At 39.4% G+C, this 22,848-nt stretch overlaps 1 protein-coding gene across 2 annotated transcripts; it reads right to left on the bottom strand.

Annotated features, from left to right (window-relative positions):
- Positions 1-871: 871 nt before the first annotated feature.
- On the bottom strand, positions 872-17,866 carry LOC117831891 (butyrophilin subfamily 1 member A1-like). 2 transcript variants are annotated; one of them, XM_034710822.1, is made up of 6 exons: positions 17,543-17,866; positions 11,458-11,496; positions 8,762-9,037; positions 6,306-6,394; positions 5,617-5,701; positions 872-4,367 (listed from the first exon to the last, which is right to left on the bottom strand). In XM_034710822.1, the coding sequence occupies exons 1-6, from the start codon at positions 17,853-17,855 to the stop codon at positions 4,351-4,353; spliced, it is 819 nt and encodes a 272-aa protein (XP_034566713.1). In that variant the 5' UTR covers positions 17,856-17,866; the 3' UTR covers positions 872-4,350. The 2 variants fall into 2 exon arrangements, 1 of the variants encoding a protein (XP_034566713.1); XR_004635116.1 differs by lacking the exons at positions 8,762-9,037; positions 11,458-11,496; positions 17,543-17,866 and adding an exon at positions 7,011-7,276.
- Between the last annotated feature and the right edge of the window lie 4,982 nt (positions 17,867-22,848).

Here is a 22,848-nt window from a genome sequence, read left to right as displayed (position 1 = left end):
GAACCCCTTCCATCGAACACATCACCCCTGTCCTACAACAACCCCACTGGCTGCCTGTCAAATACTGCATAGACTTTAAGATCCTTCTGCTCACATTTAAAGCTCTCCATAACCTCTCACCTCCATACCTTTCTGATCTCCTTCAAACATACACACCTACCCGCACTCTAAGATCCTCTTCCTCCATGCTCCTCACTGTACCTCATGCTCGCCTAACCACCATGGAATCTCGAACTTTCAGCCGTGCAGCCCCTAGTCTCTGGAACCCCTTACCCCTAACCATCTGTAACTCAGACTCTCTTCCAACTTTCAAATCCCGCCTCAAAACCATCCTTCTTAGAACAGCATATTCTCTGTAAACTCCTCACATGTACCTTTTTATTGCATTTCACCCTTCCATTCGTTGTGTTCTTTTATATTGTATATTGTTTGTTTTATCGAGTTCTTTTTTCATATTGTTTTGTATTATTGTTACATTGGTAAGGTGACCTTGCGTGTCCTGAAAGGCGCCCATGAATAAAATATACTATTATTATTAATATTTAAACAAATTATGTGAGTAAACACAAAATATTCTGGTGTTAAAATACACGTGAATAAAGTGATAAAATAATGTTATTTGTGTCTCATGTGAACAACATAACAGTCAAATGTAACATTTATTGTGTAAAAGGCTGATTTGGCAGCATGTTGTTAATCACTTCATCTGACATAAACCCTGCAGCACCTCTGATTGTGATCAATACGAATAATTTATAAACACTTTATTCTTTAAGTGGAAATGATATTAGCTTCAGTCTGTTTCATAACTAGCTACAACTCCTAACAGAGCTTTAAGTTAAAAACATCAACAAAGTCACAGCACAAAGAATAACTTTATTATTTTATTAAAGCAACAAATATAAACATTTAAACAAATGCATAAATCATAGCAAAGCAAATCAAAACAAGTGCATAACTGAAGCTGAGAGGAAAGTGAGTAAAAACTTGTGTTGCAGCTCTGCAGAAACCAAAACGTTGTTACACTCCTGTTCAACTTTGAATGGTTTTAATGGATTGTCTAAACACTTCACCTTTTATGCTGCCTATCCGTTTTATTGGATTTATTTTCCGTTTGTCTCGTCTTTGTAAAGCACTTTGTGACTTTCCTCTGGGAAAAGTGCTAAATCAATAAACTTTACTTACTTAGAACATCACATTAGTTTTTAATAACGACTGAGAACCTGCTTACACATAATTAACAGTCTCTACAGAGAGCAGGTACAAACATGAACTCTTCTGGAAGGAAACATAAAAACTCTTTATCTGCATTTAAAAGAAAGATACAAAACTGGAAGAGTCACTATGTGTACTTATCTTCCTTTAGTAATTAATAATACTGATCTGGTCAATAGTGACCTTTTTGAAGGTAATCTATGGGGTAGAGATGTCCAAAGGTAATCTGATCAGATTGGATCAAATATTGAGAATGGGTTGTTCAAAAGGATTACAAAATCAAATCAAATCAGGTAACACAAACCCTGTTTTCATCATGACAAAACTTTGTGTTGTTGAAAACTTCTGATTAGGATTAGGATTACTCTGATCAACAAAATCAGGATTATACTAATCCCAACAGAGAGCTGGATTACAGGAACTAAATCTAATAAACACGCGTTGGGCGAATAAAAGAACGTTCCTAATTATCTAGGGGAGACTTGAAAAGAAGAGGCCCAGGACACACAGCTGATGTAGAGCATGCACCTCAGCCTCTTGTGGACAAAATGAGAACTACAACAACAACCGCTAAAAAATAAATGACCGCTGCAGTTTTCTTTCTGTTATTATTCACATTAAAGATCAAACTCAGAAAACTTGAGGCCCTCTTGGTGCCTCTAACGTGACGACGTTACATTTAAGAGTCTTTAAACTTCTTTATGAAACACGACTTCAGCCTGAGAGAGCTCAGAGCTGACACTACGACTAAAGGAGACAAACAAGGATGTTCGGGTATCTGATTAGGATCCTACTGGGCTCCTCTCTCTCAAGATTTTAGGTTCATGTCCAGCTGGGAGGAGCCCTTAAGGTGGATTCAGAACCTGCTGAAGGCCTATCTGACACGGGGACTCCTCCAGAGGGAGATGTAAACTCTGCGGGGGGGGGGGGGGGGGGGGGGGGGGGGGTCCTCAGAGCATACTGATTCTGCTGGGAACAAACTACAAAACAACAGCGCCCTCTGCTGACCACAGAAACCAAAGCTCTGATTGTCTTCCCTCAATGAAAGACATAAGAAACATTATTTAATCTTTTCTGATTCAAAGTAAAGAACCTGTTCAAAGTTATAAAAGCAATAACAAAGTAGAAGAACGATAATGATAAACACATTTCACTCAGCATAAACACCATCTGTATTCAGTCCATGCTCTACAAACACAAGTTAGACTCAACCTCATCTATCAGAAGCTCCTCTATTGAGCGTGAAGTTGTGATTATAACTACGTGAACTGATCGTTAACTATCTTTTTCTACTGCATGCAGATCAAACAGCCTTTGAATATAAAAACATTGACCGGAGAGGGGAGGAGAAAGATGATGTCACCGGTCTTGCTAGGTTCCTTTATATTTGTTAACAGGGCAGTCTTGTCTGGTCCATCATGGGGGGACATTAGTGGGCTCTGTCCTCTTACTAACCCTACTGTGAGACTGCTGTTAGTGTCTTCCTGTGAGACCAAAGAGGAACTTTCAGCTCAAACTGAGCGTTTCTTAAATCAACACTCCTGGTTTGGTTGGATTTAGGAGCAAACACTACTTTGATAAATTCAGGTGAAGATGTGAATCAGACAAAAATATCAGGTCAAAGTTAAAGTCCTGAGTTAATCCAATCATCCTCTCCAACCTGCTCCCTGCACTTCCTCTGACACTCTTTATACAACAATAATCTAGAGTTACCTCTCAACACCTACAGATCCAATGACCGGTGAAGTCTGAATATTATTCAACAAGCTACAATTCATCAGCATCAATATACCAAAGAGAGTATCTCCAAAGAGTCAAGTTCAAATGAGATAAAATAAACATTAAATTAAATTCATGAACTTGTCTTTGTGTACTTCTTAGAGTCTCTGCTGGTTGATCAGTTAACACACAGAGTTCACAACAACCTGAAAAGTCACTGCTGATCTTTGTTCACCTGTAGAGACGGCTAGTTAGCTTAAAGCTACTGTTTCAGTCTTCATGCTAAGCTAAGCTAAAAGTCTCTTGAATTCATTTTAACATAAAGTTCATCTTCTCTAAAACTATTCATAGAGAGGACACAAATTATTTTCTCTGGAGGTAAGAGCTGTAACAGCACACAACACAGAATAGAAACATTCTTTAACAAGACATTTACAGAAACAGGGAAACATTCAAAGAGTGATAACTTCATGATAAATATACACTAATATAACTATTGATATATAAGGCACAAGCAGCAGAGCAAAGAATAAAGGCCACATTAAAAACAGATTGATGGATTTTGAGAATAAAGTCGTAATGTGATGAGAATGAGTCGAACATTGAGAGGAAACAATGTTTATCCTGTTTGTTATTTTAAAGGTGAATATCTGAAGAGCAGCCAGCCTCCTGCACTAAACTGAGGAACATGGATCATCTTATAAAGTCATACTTTAGAGAAGGCTTCATAAAAAACTCACTATAACTTTTGCTCCATCAGCACCACACTGTCATATTTATCAGGACTCTGAAAAGGTTAACTAACAAACTGAGTTTATTTAAGACGGGCAGTCTATTATCAAACTGTTAACACGTTTAAAAATCTAATAATTAAAACTCCTTATTAGTTATGTTACAGCTTTATTTTTCTTAACACTTCACCCTTTAGACATTACAACTTTATTCTCTAAGTCTGTTTTTAATGTGTCCCTCATACTGACACAACATTTCTTATTCAGAAACAAAACATTAAGGGTTACTCTGAGATATAAAAACAACAACACATATCTGTGAGCTCAGAGAATTCTCACTTCCTACAGTCCATCTCAGTTTTCACTATCAGGAACTAAAACCTGCATATTTCATCTGTTTACAACCAGAGAACAAAGTCTCTCTTTTTTTCAAACAGTTTATGAAAAAATGTTTTTGGCTTCAGAGATATTCTCATTTCTTCACATTCAAGCATGATGCAGTAAAAAAGCAATAAAAAGAAGGAGCTGATATTGGTTTAAATTTGAGCAAACACACACAAAGGCACCTATCAGGAGAGTGTGTGTGAACACAACCTCTGCAGTAATCAGTTTCAATTTTTAAAGAAGGAGATACAAACACACACTTCAGCTCACAGATGGTCCCTTTAAAGCTCCTCTCTCCTCTTTAACTCTGATTTTCACCTGTAAGAATAAACACAGAATGAGATTACACATAATTTCAGTTTTGGTGATATGTAATGAATATTAACTTCTTTGTAAATCCTGAATGTGCAGCTTGATTCACTTTAATGGTGCAGTGATGGTTCTTTGTGAGTTAGATCAAAAGTTCAGGGATGTTTTTATTCTCCTAAAGTTTCCTGTTTGAGACAAACTTATGTTCTTGCATGTCATGGCTCAATGAGACACAAGCTAACACGAGCAGCATCATGTGAATCTGGATATAATACCAACACTAAACACTGTGTAGCGGCTAAGCCTAAAACTTAAAGCCACTGAGGGGCTGCCCAGACGGGCTTAAACATAATTGACGCGCTCTTGCCCATGTGTCTTGTGAAAATAAGATCCTGACGTCTTCAGGTTGCAATTACGAATGTTTTATTGTTCACCGTCTTTTCTCCACTCGTGTCAACATGCAAGATCCAACACGGTGTCCATCAAAACCATAAAACGCTATTATTTCACATTTCACCTTGCCAGCGTCCCGGCGTTGCGGCACGTTTGCGGTCAAAAACTTTTTGTGCTCACCGTCTAACAACACCTGATACCTGATGAAAGGTTCCTACCTAAATATGCATGTGTACTGAACAGGGGAGACCCCTAGTGGACAACTTAATGTCCTACACACACACACACACACACACACACAAACATCTTGAAATGGCCCTTACACACTGGGTGGAGCCTTGGCGCATGGTGTCTGTAAGGCTTCAGGTGATCTGAGCGAGGTGTGTGACATGAAAGAGTTACTGAGTGTGTCAGTGTGTTGTTGGAGTTTATCCTGAGTTTATTGGCTTCATGTTTTATTTTGGAAAGATTATTAGATCTTGATCGTTTAAAGAAAATATCTTTAAGAGGAAATAAAGAAACTGTAAATAAATCAGCTAACACACTCAAACTGGAGATATGCATCAGATATGAGTTACTGCTCTGTCACAAATACACGACCTGAAGAAACTCCTCAGTTCATCCCTCAGTGATTTATTAAAGATTAAATTAATTCAGCAGAAGAACGTCCTTACTCTCTCTGACAGTTACTCACCAACAGATTTTTCATTCATTAGAAAAAAATATCCTTGTTTTAATAGTTAAAAATATTTACAGTACAAACCATGTCAATGACATATGATGGCAAAAAACAATCAAATAATAATAATAATAATAAAGATGATGATATGATGATTTGAGGCCATATCACCCAGCACTACTTTACCATTACTCAGCAACTGCTCCACCTGGATCCCTTCAGACTCTGCATTTTGGTGCGCGTTTACGTTGGGCGACCGTCTCCTTTTTACCTGCAGAAACAAAAAACAAAGTCTTTACATTCAAGAAAATCACAAGTGATCTGATCTAACTGATATGGATGCTATCCTCGTGTCTGTAGATTTGAAGAATCAAGTTATGCTGTTGTGCTTCGTGTGTAATGTACATGACGTCTCTCGGAATTTGTAAAGTCACTGATTGTTGATGAAGTTGGGGGATTACTCCAGCAGATATACATCAAATCTGTGATCCTCATATTTCATACGGTGGCCTGTAAGGTTGTCAAAATGTTTGATACTTTGATTCTTTTCATCACCTCATGCTTCAAAACTGTACAATACAATATCCTGTTCAGTAGCATCAAAAAGCACCAAAGCTTGTGAAAGAAAGAGATCTACTCATATCAACTCCACCCAAAGCTTAACTAACATCATGTGGTCGTACACACTCTAAACATTAGAGCTGTGTGCTGTTAACCCTTTAACTAGAGGATCCTCTGAGTGTGATACAAACTGAATACTGCACGTCTGACAACATAAAACTACTGACAAGGATCCAAACAGGAGACACATAAAGAGTTTGTTCTGATGTCCCCTTAACATGAATACGTCAAAACAACTCAAGATTTAAACTTACCTTTCTGCGAAAGAAGTATCCTGCTATAAGAAGAAGAAGAAGAAGAAGAAGTAAAATCCAAGTAGAAACCATCCATCCAGTGCAGGACCCTGAAACAGAAAAGAGAAAGTGTGTGTATCAGTCAGAGTGTGTGTTCATGTGACAGAGAGCAGATTGGAGGTGTCAGGTGACTCAAAGAGAACAGCTGCAGGTGAGCGTCCTCCTGAACTCTCAGTGTGTGTGCAGATGAAAGCAGCTCTGGATGAATGTGACTAGGAACTGTGATGTTAGCTCTGATCTGATGCTCACTTTGCTCCTGCTCGGCTGCAGCACACAGCTCGGATTGAGTTTAGCTCTCCGTGGAGAGGAGGATGATGTTGGATCTTCGTCCTTTTTCTGAGACAAGACTTTCTACCACTGTTTAATCATTAAAACCACAGAAGAAGAAGAAGAAGAAGAAGAAGAAGAAGAAGAAGAAGAAGCAGTCCTTACAATAACATGAATAAAGATCACCTTAAACAGAGAGGAATTTAACCTGACAGCACCCTCTAGTGGACAAACGCTGAATTACACACTTTTTTCTGATCCAGAAACTAAATGTTGTTATATCGAGCAGCTATCTTCATCCCAGTTTGCTTTCAGTCCGTACCCACATTAAATGTTAAAAAGAAAATAACACACACAAATTAAACTATTTGAATATTAAAACAAAAGAGTGAAACTCACCACGACAAGACGGCTTTGCTCCTGTGAACACTAGGGATGGGTACCGAATTCGGTACTTTTATAGGTATCGACCGAATTCCATCGGTACTACCAAGTACCGATTCACGTAGAATCAAACGGTACCATGTTTCGGCATCCTTGTGACTGTGAGGGAGTGGAAGAGTAGGCGATTTTCCATACTTTCAGCCTGTAATAAAGTTTGAGACTGATCGGGTGGACGTCTCTGCTCTCTGCATCTGCGCGGGAGCGCGCCCAACGGAGCCTGCAGCTGACTCACTGCACTCACTGTGAGACAGAGCTGCAGGTGGATTAAGTTGAGAAGGACTCTCTCTCTCCGACTACCTGCCCTTGTTATAACCGTTCCTGTGTGCGTGAATACCCAACAAGTAAGTTGTGTGTCCTGTTATTATAAAGAGACGGAGAACTGACGTTTTCATGTCACGTGTGTTCATTGATAAACTACCAGAAGAGCAATTAGACGCCACGAGCACTTGTCAGCTAATGTATCTAATCACCTATATAATCCTGTTTCTGTTCATTTCATGTTAAATGAAATAAATATGTTAAATAAAAAAAAATTGAAATTTTATTATTCAACAAATTAACATTTATTACCACATAAACACACACAAGTACCGAAAATTGGAACCGTTGAGTACCGGTACCGATTCCCAGGTACCTGGTATCGGTACCGTATCGGTTCAAATGTGAAAGGTACCCATCCCTAGTGAACACAAAACAACACCTTTAAGTCTGCAGCAGCTTTATAAAGTATATTTACCTCTCTCTTTTAAGTCCAATTTTGATCTGTATAATTTCTAATGACAATCTATAACCATTTACAGTTTTAAATACTTTCTCCAACTCACATCATGAAGAATCAGAGAAACAGTGAAGACGTTTGGACCACACTTTAATCTTTACGCTACATTTGATGTGTTAAAATATATTTTGTTGAAATCAAATCATATCAAATTTCGTTATAACTCAAGTTTCATGGAGCTTGTATGAAATATAAAACACTGGTTGTTAAAGTTATGTGATATCTGGACTCAAACACGTCGTGATCCCTTTACTTTCATTGACACAGAGCTTTTTCTTTGATGCAGCTTCATTGAACAGCATGTTATTCAGGCAGCTAGGTGGTGGCTGTGGTTTAAGCGATCGATCCGTTTAATCTTTTCTACTTTTCTTTTTTCTCTTGTTTTAATCAAATGTCTCTAAATTAGAGGAAAGTGAAATCTTACTGTCAGCTCTAACTCTGTGTAGGGGAGCAGCAGCTGGTTTTAGATGCTTTAGGATTCATGTGAGAAGGAATAAATTAGTGTGATGATAACATGTGTTCATGCTGTTTACACTGAGAGGGACGTTTGAGACTCTACAAACATAAAGGAACCAAAAGGCAGAGCTAGAAATGAGGGGAACATGGACCTTTAAAACATAAACTCCTGCTTCATAGTAAACCCCAACAGTACGCTTTAAATAGCTAGGAGTGTGTGTGTGTGTGTGTGTGTGTGTGTGTGTGAGAGAGATTGTTTGTGATTGTGTGTGTGTGTGTGTGTGTGTGTGTGTGTGTGTGTTTGTGTGTGTGTGTGTGATTGTGTGTGTGTGATTGTGTGTGTGTGATTGTGTGTGTTATCTATTATCAGACCACTCTCATGCTCTCTTTTATCTCCTGTCTTGGGTCAATGTTTGAGTGAAAAGCTCTCAGTTTAGTCTGAACACAGTAAACACTTTTACAAGAATCTCACCCTGGAAGTGCACAAAGACGCTGCCATCGACCTGATGACAAATCTCCTCCTGTGTAACTACACAGCTGTAGTGGTCGGTCTTGGTCTCAGTAGTTTGGAGGATGATGTCGTAGCTGCCTCCTCTTTCCCTGACCGGTGCTTCTTTAGACTGAAGGATGTTTCCAGAACTGTCCCTCCACTCTACTTTAGGTTTAGGAGAAGCTCCATGAACCTCACACTGCAGCAGAAAGTGACCCTTTCTGTACTGTGCCATGACAGATGGTCTCATGGATACACCTGTAAACAAAGTGTAAATAAAAGATTATTTAGGTCATTAGAAATGTAAAGATGTGATTCATTTGTAAGCACATATCTGCTCATGTATTTGTCTTTACATATAAAAAGGAGACAGACAGGAAGCCAAGGATCCTGTTTTCTGATCAGACAATTTTTTTAAATTCTGTCTTAAAGCTGGAGTAGTAGATCCTGAGAAAGCCGCAGCAGTTAGCTTGATTTTGAAAGCACACAGCCGAACAGAGCCCTCCCCCTCCTTCAGGGCAGCCTGTAGGGAGAGGGGAGGGACACGCCTCCAAACACATGAACGCGCTGTGGCAGGCTACAGCTGGAGGATGACGTCACGATAGCTAGCTGTGGAGCAGAGAGCGATTTACTTTATTTTCATGGAAGGAAAATATGTCTATTTCCCATGTAAGTAAACCGCTTATATTACCACATTGAAAATAATGTAACTAGTTAGAATGCACAGCATAGCTTGCATGTTAGCTTTACTTGTGTGTTTTTATCATCTGAATACAGCTAGAGTAAGTTGTTGCTGCCAGGCTAATAACTCCTGGCTAGACATGTTTATTTTGATTTAGCATTGCATGTCATGATGTTTAGTTACTAGACGGCTACAGTGCCTATATATTTATTAGCGTTCACCATTGTTGACAGTCTTCATTTTCGTGTTGGAACTTCAACATATTGACTGTTTTTTGTGCTTGTTAGAGCTCTCATGATGACTGCTGATTACGATCCTGAGCCAAGCACCTCAGGTCGAGGAGAGGACGAGACCGGGGTCGAGTGCAAGGCAGAGCCATACGAGTGAGAGGGAGAGCAACGACTGGGGACAAGCTCCAGATCCTGGGGACAGCAACAGAAAGTTCCGCCATGCTGCACAGACAGGTTGTTGCCTGGCAGCATGGAGCACTTGGTGCAGGTCATAGAGTAGTAATACCTTGTTGCTGTATCTGGAAAATCCGTGACCCTTCCACATGGACAGTATAAAGGTTTCAGTTAGGAGTGAATGAAACTATGACATGATTACATACAATACTTTTATGGTGACCCTTTAGTTCCTTTGTATATATTTTATATTTATCTTCATGTAAAAAAATACTTGAGTGTGCTGTGTATACATTTGTTAAATAAATCTTTAAATTTACACTGGCCTTCTCTCTTCAAATTGCAAAATAGTTAAGTCCATATCAAGTAACATACAACATTATAAACAAATAATTGCAATATCAAAGAGTTGTTTTACATTTACTTTTATTAGAAAATGTATTTATTACAGAAATAAAAATAATGGCTGTTGAAGGTAAACATGTTGGCGTGGATCATCCGGCCTCCTGTTTCTCTTCTTGGGCATCCCCCCAGCTCACGCGAGCCTCTGCGTCCCGTGTTTTAACGGTGTGGACGTTGATGTTTCCTTCTCGTTGCTATGAAAACACAGACAAGACAGCATGTAGACTTTATACAACATCCCATTCATGCTGATGCAGAGCAACAGAAGAGCTAGCAGCTAACAGACTGATACAGGTCTCTGTAAACATAGCTACAAGCCGTTAGCAGGCCGCTAGCATTAGCCGAAGTTATCGCTAGCTGTCTCATAGATGAACTAAACCATGAACACAAAGACAAATGAAATGACATGATTACCTGTCCAGTAGAAAATCAGTAACCATGGCGTCGCTTTAGAGACCCTTCTAATCCTTCAGCTGTCTCAGAAATGCATCCCGAATATTCTCTTGTTTGTATCTTCATTCAGCGTTTTTAAGTCGTCTCCTTTTCCATCACAGTCTTCCTCTTCTTGCTCTGTGTAGCGGCAGAAGTTGAGGGCAGAAGTTGGTTTAAAATCGTCAGTTTCTCTCTCTCTGACATGTTTATCAGGTGTTCTGTGTTAGTGAACAGCCTGTTGATGACAATCTCAGTCAGGTCACGCGCACTCCTGTAAACAGTAGGTGTGTCTTTCGGCATGTCACAGGTCATCCGGCCGGTCAGCCAATCCTTGCGCTCGGTGGCGAATGAATGATTGGACGAACTTATTGCAGTCTAGCTGCTGACACAGACAACTGAGATTTCTCATCTCAGTGTTGGATCACTTTGTGTATTACTCCCTATCGATTTATACATAGCTTTTTGCTAGTGATTGATAAAAATGTATCAAAATAACATGTCCTACTCCAGCTTTAAATCTCAGGATTCTGAGATTTGTACATTTTCCATGCAATTTTAAGGTCAATTAATCATGCAATTCAAGTGACTGTGAATTGAAAGTTTGTTATGTGTAATGAGTCTTAAAAAAAGCGTGATAAATGGAAGGTAATATGCAGTATTGTAAATCTTCAAGGTTTGTTAATGGCGTCATTCTTGTGGGGCGAGAGTCAGCACACACCTGGAAGAGGTAGAAACTGAATTCATCAATCAGGACTCACCTGGGATGTTTTCTGCTGCTCTGTCCTTTAAGACACACTCTGAAAAAAGAAAGTATATAACAAAGGTTAGAGAGTTTTTGTGGTTACAAACTAGCTTAATAAGCTTTCAGCATATTAACAGATGAGACTGGTTTGTGTTTGTTCTAAACGAATAGAGTCAGAGAGTCAGAAAACACATTTGGCATTGGTTCACCATCTCTCCTCCTTTCATATAATCAGGATATCTTTCAGTTTTGGCTTTGTGACTGGGAATGCCCCCAAAATGACCCCTCAACCTGCTCCATTGGGGCCCCACCAAGCACTGCTGCAGTGAGGCAACACAACAGTGCACATACAGCTCCACATCAACAGCCTGGCCAGTAGAACTGCCCTCTAAGGCTGTGGAGGGTCTTGGGGTTGCCGTAGTGTCCAGCCCCCACCGAGCCATAGACCATCTAGAGTACTTGGGTGCAGAGCATGGGGAAGAGGTTTCATCCTCGGCATGGAGCCTGCCATCTCTGGTACAGCAAGCCATCGTGGAGCTCCAAGGTGTGTCACTGACAATGGTAGGACCTGACCTTGGGTCCTTGTAGTGACACTTTTGACCATTACACTGTCCAGCCTTTAGACAGCCTCTTACCAACACCAGTGATAGATCAGCACCCTGTTCCTATCTCTTTGTTCAGGAGTTGGAGAGGAGCATTCCTCTTCGTTGGTGATGGTCTGAACCAGCTGAACCACTCCACCCGTCTCCAGCAGGAACAACACTCAAATGCAGGACAGGGCGCCAGGAGAGGGAGTCAGCATTGCCGTGCTCAAGCCTTGCCTGATGCTGGATCGAGAGGTCATATCCCTGAAGGACACTGTCCATCGAAGGAGGAAATGACAGCAAGGCAGATAGGGGCAAAAAGTTGCACTGACCGCCAGCAGCTCAGACCAACGACACAGAAGCTCTTTGCTGTCTGATGGTGCATTCACACCAAATGCGAGTGAAAAATTTGCGTCTGTTTCTTGCGCGAATATCATCGCGAGGGGTCTGTCTCCTAGATACCAGCAGCATTTGTTTTTGCCTTGCAGTTCTGTCATCAGGTATGACTGAAGTAACTCGTTACTGCTGTTTAATCTATTGTGGAAGTCTCAAAGACGTTGCAGATCCAAACAGCGGCATGTTTGCTGTCACAACCGTCATGACATATCACGGAGGGACAAACGCATTATTAATCTCACTGCCTTCCCCTGGAGGCCGGAGGATATACGCTTCCAGAGCTTCTTGAGGAACTTTGTCACAGCTTGACGAGCTTGGGACCATCCCGGCTGTGGGGTACCTGTCTACTAGGGCTGAACGATTTTGGAAAATAATCGAATTGCGATTATTTTCCTTAATATTGCGATTGCGATTTAATATGTGATTCTTTTTTCAAGGTCCTCTTATGTATTTTTCAACAAACACAAGCAATAAATCAATCTGTATTATAATAACAATCTCAGATTTATTATACACAAACTGTTCTTTCTCATAGGCTCGGCTTATGTTAAGATAAAGGCAAATGAAGCGTGAATTAATATGAAAGACGGTTTATTTATCTACTTCAATTAGAGTTGTAAACTTACTAAATACTTTGACTTGCAGTCTTGTAAGCGTTCACCAAAACTACTACTAAATTCTGCCAAACAAGTGTTTTAAGTTTAAAGCATGTTTGGATGTGAATCAGCTTACTGAAGGTGTTGCGCAAAGTGGAGACGCTCAGCTGGGGGCTGCGGCTGAGTGACAGGCATAGACTGTAAATAAAAATTGACAGCGTTGTTCCGCCTCTGCGAAGCCACTGTAACGAGCTCCGCCCTACAGCATAGCGTCACAAGACACTGTGTGTCCTTTGAAGTTTCCTTCTACGGCGGCTGTGAATCAAAGCAAACCCGGAAGTAAAACCTCGTTTTTTAAACTCTAATATCTAATGGAAAAGAAACTTTTCAGAAAAAAGAGGCCTTGAACACAAAACAGTCAAATAATAACTACATATCACCACAGCATACAGATGTGAGAAACATTTGTACAACGTGTATTTCTTTTTTAAGTTTGACTGCTCCCCCATGGGGAGACAGATTTTTTGACCTATACTGCAGCCAGCCACCAGGGGGCAGACGCTCTGCTGAAAGCTTCACTTCCACCGAGCGAGATGCACCCAAGCAGCAACCTCCGGTCTCAAACGATTAAGCCCACGTGGAAGTGTTATAAACTGCAATACATTGAGAATCTGCTTGGGGCTGGCTGCAGAAACACCGTAAACCACATAGACATGAATGGGAAACAGACAATCTTTGCAGCATTAATAAACATGTTTACAGCCTGGTTCAAAAAATGGCTTGGCCCTACGAAGCTAATCTCTCTATCGGCACACACTGTACGGGGGGTGAATTTTTTTCTAACGTGACGATTCAGAAGATATTAAGATTTCAAGTTTTTGCCCAAATAAGGACATGACTGACGTGACTCCCGGTCGGGAACACATAGCTGTTGGCTAAGAGGCTCACACTACGTCACACTCTGCCTGGTTGAGTTCCGCATTTCCAATATGGCTGCTGCGATTGGCTTCAAAACAGCCCTCAGGAACAGATGGGTGACGTCACGGAAACTATATCCATATTTTATACAGTCAATGGATGCACCCCTGGTGACAGGTGTCTTTTTTTCTTTGCTGCTGGACTGATTCTGACCCGGTTGCACTCCCGGCTGACACCTGACCACGTAAACATTCTATTTTTTTTCAATAAGAACCAGTAGACAGAAAACTGGACACTGTGGGTCTAAAATATGATTCTGCTCAGTTGTCCTGTTGCAGTAAATCCACATGTTGTCTGGGTCTTCACTGACTCTGCGTCTGCGGAGATTATTTATAAGTCTGCTCCACATGTTGATATTCAGCGTGTTGATTATTTTGTACGCCTCAATATGATCGGTTCTTCTGCTGAGGCCATTTTTAAAGATGTCAACAACAGAACAACAAATCAAAACTTAGTTGTTTTTTTCATCCTCCGCTCGCACGTGTCTCGTTCTTCTGAGATTTTTGGCCGTCGGCAAACCAGCTGAAAGGTGCATTACGGCCACCTACTGCATGCATGTCACGTAAGGCTGCGTCTGTGTACATGAAACTTTTTTTTTTTTTTTTAATCGCAGCCTTTGGGATTTGAAAATTGCATTCTATTACATTGCAATGTCGGTTTGAATCAAGCGGCAACCTCCGGTCTAAAAATATGAGTCAATGCGGAAGTGTTAAAAGCTGCAGTTCATCGAGGATCCGCTTGAGGCTGGCTCCGGAAGTACCAGAAGTCACATACACATGAATGGGGAAAAGACGATCTTTGCAGCATTAATAAACATGTTTACAGCCTGGTACAAAAGATGAGTGTAGTCTGAATAGCTAATTTCTCGATGTCCTCTCACTGTGAGGGGGGTGAATTTTTTTCTAATTCGGCAATTTCGAAGATATTGAGATTACCAGTCTTCCAATGAGAGGCACAGCTGCCAGTGGGAACACTGCAGCTGTTGGCTAGGAGGCTCAAAGCCCGCCTCTTTACGTCACACTGGCTCGACAGAAGCAATATGGCTGCCGCAGCCGATTGGTCTCAAAACAGCTCTTCAGAAACAGATGGGTGACGTCACGGATACTACGTCCATATTTTTTACAGTCTATGGTTTGAATTTGATTAATCGTTCTGCCCTACTGTCTACCTGAGTCACACCGGGTCGCTCCAGGAGTCAAACCGTAAATTACAACAGGGGCCCTAAAACACGTTGTTTCTGTCATAATGATGCTGAAAAAGCTCTCAATGTGTAGGAATGTTATCCTGAACTAAAGTTTATTTCTGCCCACCTCCCCTTGTTTTCATGATCTTTTTTATACAGTAAATTCATTTCAGATGGGTCTGTTTATATTGTAGCAGCCTTATCAATACTCAAATTAAGATGACGTATAAACGAAGGTGATGTAAGTTATACACAATTAAATTCGAACTGTAATTTTTGTAATTTTATAATCCACTACTGTGTAGATGTAAGATTATATATTACTACCAACCCAACAGATACTGGGTACAATACAAACTGTCTTCTCCATCAGTCACTCAGTTTTTGGCTAACGTTCTCTAGCATAAATATTGTGATCATAGTGCGCATTCGCAGTTATTTTGCCACTGTACTCTTTTGGAAATGTAAAGTTATGTGTAAAGTGGCGTCCATTTATTGAAAATGTAGCTTTTGGAATAAACTTTTTCATATAAACTTGCCCCGGGTTCAGGTTGTTGAGCCATTCATAGTTTTCAGTCACGTGACCACCGCAGCAGCCTGGAGGGCAGAGTAGTAACATGACGGCTTCCATTCATTCAGACTATAAACCGTCTCTCCCTTGCAAAAGTTCACAATCAAGCCTCAACCCTAAATATAAACCTTCTCCTTAACTTATCACACTTTATCACCACACTGTCAGGATGAAGGTGCCTGGCTGTGAAAAGAGCGATGCTATTACTAAGCTGGTTTGCTAGCAGTGTCAACAAGTTAGCACTAGAGTTGTTTACACTGGTTCTCGCACAATGACCATGTCAGGGGTACTACATTGACTGAACATACAATAAATAACTCTATGTTTACTTCAATTTACCTTTAATGAACTGTTCATTCAAAGACGTGTGGACTTTAATTGTTTTGTTCCCTCAGCAGGGACAGCAGAGCGTAATATAATGAATCCACATCTCCTCCTCTCAGGGTTTTATTTCTCAGATGGGATTCTTACAGGGGTATTTCAGTGTTTTTGAAGTGGGGTTGTATGAGTTTTATGTCACTAGTAATTGTACTAGCCATAACAGCTGCCGGTCAGCTCGGCCCCTGTAATGAGAGACTACAGGAGAAACAGCAGCAGGCTACATTTTCTGCAGACCGGGTCAGCCCTACCAGGTAATTCAGCTCATTTTGAAAGATTCTGACCCGAGCAATCATCTCGGTTTAGGTGTACGCTCCACTTGTGATTTTATTCAACACCTCACTGTGACACCAGAAAGCCTGTTTGTTTTTGCATTATTTGTGGACGCAACACAGACGTGCTCCTCCGCCTGCACTGATCAGCTGTTCAGGTCTGCAGCTTCAAAGTAACAAATATACAACTAACCTTAATACTGAGGGATTCTGACAGTGCCAATGTCATACCGTTTACTGCGGTCACACGTGGACACCATTATGAGCTGGATTTTACAGAGGAAAAGGAGATTCAATGCATCGGAGGAAAAAGAGGAGAAATATCTTAGCTAAACTGGACAGGAGAGATTCCCACGTTACCTGGTGGTGCAGGTGTGTAAACTGTGAGCTAATGTTTACAGTTTACACACAATGAACCGAGAAAACTGAACTGTCAAAAGCTAGACTTGGTAACAGTCCCTCTAGACCTTTGGGAATTAAGATAAACCATCAGATCACAAACTAGTGTGGCTAGTATCTTGGTAACATAAAACTCATACAACCCCACTTCAAAAACAATGAAATATCCCTGTAAGAAGCAGAACCGGGGCTTGTCTCCTCGTCATATAACTGAAAAAGAACTGTCCAGTACTTTTTAAGTTTTTAAACACGTAGTTAGAAGCAGAGTCCGGTCATTTCCCCGTAGCCTGTAGCAGTAAGAAGCCCGGAGCCCGGCAGCCGCTGATACAGAGGAGGAGGACTGCAGAGCAGAACAGCGCTTCATCTTCTGATTTCTGATTGGTTGACCTCTCACCCAACCACCAACCAGCCGTTTATATCCGTCATGAACATCAACACAAATGATGAAACCTCAGAGTGGTTTATCAGCTCCTTATGAGTTATGAGAAACCATCAAAAAGATAAAAACATGAGTTAGAGTGAAATATTATGAACTTGGTAACGTAGAAAACCTGATGGTGCTCACTTCATCCAGAACAGACTGCTGAAATTTCATGGTGCAGTTTGATAGAAACTGTAATGAGTCACAAACATCAACCATGTGTATTCTGACTGTTTGATAAAAGTCCATCTGTGCCTCTGAAACCAGTCCTAACAGTAAATGTGTGTCTGAAACATCTCAAAGTGTTTCATGAGAGAACTCACCAACAACAAGCTGAATGTGGAACGTCTGACTGGGCTGAAGATGAGGAAAAATACAGGTGTAGACTCCACTGTCAGACACCTTGGTCTTTGAGATCTTTATGGAGGCGTTGCTGTTCTTCAGTTCATCTTGAAAATGTGAGACTCGACCTTCAAACTGATCATCTTGACCTGTATATCCGTTACCATGAATAAGGCCTCCATCATATATGAACACCTCCTTGTCACCGTCTTTCATCCAGTCAAACAGCTTTGACTCAATGTTCTCCTTGGAGCTGAGGGAACAGGGTAAAACAACATCACTGCCTTCTTTCATCGTGATGACAACTTCTCCTGAAAGACAAATAAAATACAGATATTTAAATCAGTTTATTTTCATATAGTCATCATACATACAGTTCCAGTCAAAAGTTTGGACACCTCATGAAGCTGACTGAGAGAATGAGAGAGTGTCCAAAGCTGTCATCAAGGCAAAAGGAAGCTACTTTATAGAGTCTAAAATATAAAACATATTCTGGTTTGTTTAACACTTTTTTGTTAATTCCATAATTCCATACAATGTAGGAAATAATTAAAATAAATAAAAACTATTGAATGAGAAGGTGTGTCCAAACTTTTGACTGGTACTGTCAAACATAAAATATACGTCTCAAGAGGAATATTTGGAATATAAATGTTGATGTCAGAGTTTGCGTTTGGGTAAAATCTAAAACTATATTAGCCACATGTCTGTTTGGAGCAGTTATAAGACAGAGGGCTCCAAACGTTACCTACGTGTACTTTAAGTTCTGACTTTGAACAAACTTCTTCTTTTTTGAGGTCCTGAAGAATTCATAAAAGTTATTTGTTTCCACTCTGCAGTGTTATTTTTTAAAGTTATACACAAGAATAAAATAACTGAATGCTTTCATGTAAGAAGATGAAACAGTTATGTTTAGATTGAGAGGGTAAATAAAGTAGTAAGTAAAGTAGTAGTGAAATATAGAGGTAGTCTGTAAGCCTAATGACAGACATCTGACGTCTGTTGTGTATATTTATTTACTGCCAGGCGACATGTTTCCTTATTCTTAGGGCTGTTTGACTTTGAAGAGGAAGTTCACGTGAAGAAAAAAAAGAAACAAATCTTCCTTTTTTCAACATGAACACAAAGACTCTAAGAAATGTATCAGGATTGAACAGGAGTTGTGAAGCAGTGTGGTCTTTGAGCCTTTGTTATACAGTCCAAACTCTCAGGGTTTTAACTTTGTGGATGTTCGTCTTTGTCACTACATTTCTGTTTCTTACTGCGGCCGAGCCTTTTACATTTCAGAAAAACAAAAGCGTGTTATCTGCGCTTCATCGATTGCGTGTCTACTTTGCTATTTACGGTAGAGAGTGTTGACGGTGCGTTCAAGGTCACCCAATTTGTAATCAAACAGCCAGAAGGATATTTAGCGGTAAAGGTTTAATGTTTGTCTTTACAAACTTTCTATTGATGGAATGAATACACTTATTATTTCATCATATCAGCGAGACTTTATAAACTTATAATAAATAAATCCTTCAGGGAAACAACTCGACTGTTTTCATAGAAGTACCTGAACCTAACCATTATCTGGATTTATTTACTGTACTGAGATTTTGAATGAATTTTTCTAAAATCTGTATTTATAGAAATTCATTTAATGGTGTATTTGATCCGACTTTATAATCCTGTAATTAAAGAGTGCTGCAGTAAAATGTCTTAAATGTTACTGATTATGTATTTAACAACAATTAGGATGAACAATTAGATTTTTGTTGTATTATTCTGCATGAAATGTTATTACAATATCACCTAATAATCTGGTATGATATTAATATGATTATTTGCTGCTGTAAAACAAGTTGCCAGTTATCACAGATATACCTGAGGATGAGCTCAAAAATTATATGGTGGAAATTGCTGGTAACCGTTTTTCAAATGTTATATTAATGTAAAATCTGTATATATGTACAATGATTTAATACTGCACATGTTTAACTTAACTAGAAAACGACGGAAGAATAAGCAGTGACAAGTATACGCATCAATCCATTGATAATTAGTCATTAAATCAATCGTTTCCCTAAACAACCCTTGAGGCTATTATTGGAAGTTCATGTTTGCCTCGTGTGAATATCTCTCTCTTCTTTGAGAGAGCTCTCTGAGTCAGAGGTGAAAACACTTTCGGTTTCTATTACCAAGAAATGACATCATCAACTACTTCCTGCTGGCAGAGGAGACTATAGTTACAATATAAATCAATCAATCAATAATAATAATAATAATAATAATAATAATGATAATAATGATAATAATGATGATGATGTAAGTATTACATATGACAGAATTCATTCATATTTATTTTTGTTGGTGTTTTTTTTATGCTGATGTGAACTTATGGATCGTAAATAAAGTTTTAAATAAAGCCTGTGAGTAAGTTATGTATAAAATTCAGGGGTGGAAAAAGAGTGTTAAATATTCTACCTGAGGGAAAGAACAGGTACTTCAATGACATTTTCTAAAGTAGAAGTGAAACTAATGCTCAGTGATATATTAATATCTACAACAATGTCAGGTAAAACATGTTATAAAGTAAATCAGAAATACTTAATTTATAAACAACTCTTACAGAGGGTTGAAAACCTCTGCAGGTTATCAATGTCATAAATGTAAACACAGTACAAGTGTTACTGATCTGCAGATTGGTCCAATAGATTGAGTTTGTGTTTTGGATATTGCTCTTACTTTAAAATAAACTCTTCAGTTAAATTGTTTTTAATTGTTTTATTTACTAAAAATGTAATCACAATACTATGGTGTTTTTGTGACATTAAATAAATTCTACTCTTTTTACACAATGAAGGTTATAACAGTTTTAGAACAGCAGAGGACGCCACAGGACAGAGAGAGGATATGTAAACAAGCTCTCACTTCCTGGAGCTTACAGGACACTAACTAGAGGGGTATACTACAAAGCGAGTTCAACATATCCAAAATACGTTTTCTTGATCCAGCTTCACTGAATCTAACAAAGGGGATCGCGCTAAACTGTTACACGAAGCTGGTTATCAACATGATGAGCTAATTGGGAGTTACCCTGACATGAACGGGGCGGAGAAGGCAGCATGTGACCAATCACAGACACGGACAGTCTGCCGTCAGCACATCGACATATTTTTCAAACACTGCACTGATATTAGAAAAATATGAAGAAGTTAAACACATAATCCGTAATATTTTTTCTTTTAGCATCAACAAACCTGTAAGGAACAATGAACAGTGAACTGTTGTGTAAGTTAGAGTCAGGGTGAGCAGGACCTGACACAGACTGGAGGAGTCTTGTTTTACCCTGAAGAAATACTAGTTTGCATAACCACCTGCTCACCATACACAGGGTTCCCACGCATCCTGGAAAACCTGGAAAACCTGGAAAACAGTTGACCAGTTTTCCAGTACTGGAAAACACCTGGAAAATGGGAGAAAAAGTCAAATGTCCTGGAAAATCACAGATTGTTCTGGAAAATTATTCCAGCATGACTGCGTGCGACCTGACAAGGTTAAAAAAAAACACATCCCCATTCAACATTTGTGGCCATTTTTGTCATTCAGATCTATTTAGGTCAATTTATGCACTGATCCTCTGATTATTATTATCATTTATTTATTTCAGTAAGGCAGCTTCCAGAGTCCTTTGCAGGCTCTTTTGTTTTTTACTTAGCTCATTTTATATTTTTTGAGAAAAGAGAAAGCTGAGGTGAGAGTTGCCCATCATTGTTACTTGGTTGCACTAATAAAGTGTTGTACATCTGTGGTTGCATTGATCTATAATTAATTTGCCATAATTTTTAAGCATGTAAGAGATGATTTCATGGATCACCATAGACTGCACGTCTTTCAATGTAGACTTCCACTGAGAGGAACATATTACACTATTTAGGAACCTAAGTAGGAACTCAATTTAGACTGTCACACCAGCTTGATCATCACTGAAAATGTCCTGGAAATGTCCTGGAAAATGATCTCTGGAAAAGAGTGGGAACCCTGCATACATCATCCTACTTATTACCTGGTTACCAACTAAAAGAATAACACAGAATATAGATAGAAAGAAGATTTATTTACACAGCTTTTAAAAAGTCTCTCTGAGTTCACGGTTTTGTGTTCACATCAAACGCAATGAAAAATGTGTGAAAGTGAAGTTCATGAAAAGTATTATTACTATAATCATTGTTTTAACAACATTTATTTAGCCTAATTATTTAGTTGTGTATTTATTTTGAATTTATCCACTCTTTTCAACTTTAAATGTTTTTTTAATTTTGCTTTCAACCCTTACTTATTTTATTAATTTAATTGTATTGATTTTATTTAATTTGTAAGTATTTTTTTATGATTATGTCTTTTATTGTATATCTATCTCTGTCGTTTTCTGTCTCACTGTTTTTTTTCTTTGTTCAAATGCACTTTATTATCTGAATTTATACATGTACAATGATTCCTATGATATATACATGTATAGTTTTCTAACACCTTCAATAAAGTTACTCTCTGCATGTAAGACAGCATCTCTTATAGCTCATAAAAAGAAGGCTAGTGAGTACATTTTATGTAAACAGTCAGAAAGAGCTCAGAGGGCCTTAAACATGAACAGTTGTTTTTGGCTTTGAGAGCTAGCTGAGCAGCTAGCAGGCAGATTGGATAAAGTTGAGAGTGGACAGCTTCTATATGTTCTTCATATGTGTGTGTGTGTGTGTGTGTGTGTGTGTGTGTGTGTGTGTGTGTGTGTGTGTGTGTGTGTGTCCGTCCGCCTGAGTGTGTTTGCCTGAGTGTGTTTGCCTGAGTGTGTTACCTCTGCTCCTGCGCTTCAGTCCGGGACACTTGCTGCATTGTCAGCAGCTCACTCTCTTGGAGTCTTGGCTCGTATCTGCAGAGACGGACGCTGCAGAGCCAAAGACAACAGACAGGAGCTGCGCAGATCTATATGATACTCTGTAGAGACAGAAAGACAGCTCAAACTTTGACTCCCTCAGAACTACTGCTCCACTCTTTTGTTTCTTGTCTGCCGCTTGCTACTCTTTATCACTTATTACCAGGACTATGTAGTAGTGGAGGTCCTGGTTTTTTAGGCAGAGGTGAGAAATGACTTATAGCAGCTCCACAGCTAATCATGAAGTCTGATGTACCGCTCACCATTTCAGCCTGACAGCTTTTCATCTGAGATTTATTCTTGATTCTCATATAAACTTTATTCCTCTACCAGGGACTCACATTACTTGTTTTTGTAGAAATAGAAAGAAAAAATCAA

This window comes from Notolabrus celidotus, chromosome 1 (genome assembly GCF_009762535.1).
Source record: "Notolabrus celidotus isolate fNotCel1 chromosome 1, fNotCel1.pri, whole genome shotgun sequence".
In the NCBI taxonomy this organism is placed as follows: domain Eukaryota; kingdom Metazoa; phylum Chordata; class Actinopteri; order Labriformes; family Labridae; genus Notolabrus; species Notolabrus celidotus.
This window is presented reverse-complemented; position numbering and strand designations above follow the sequence as displayed.

Coding starts and splice junctions, on each gene's coding strand:
- LOC117831891 (XM_034710822.1), bottom strand. CDS start 17,855: ATGAAAGAAGGCAGTGATGTTGTTTTACCCTGTTCCCTCAGCTCCAAG. Junction 11,497..17,542: donor CCACATTCAGCTTGTTGTTG/GTGAGTTCTCTC, acceptor TTCTTTTTTCAG/AGTGTGTCTTAAAGGACAGA. Junction 9,038..11,457: donor AGCAGCAGAAAACATCCCAG/GTGAGTCCTGAT, acceptor CTTTGTTTACAG/GTGTATCCATGAGACCATCT.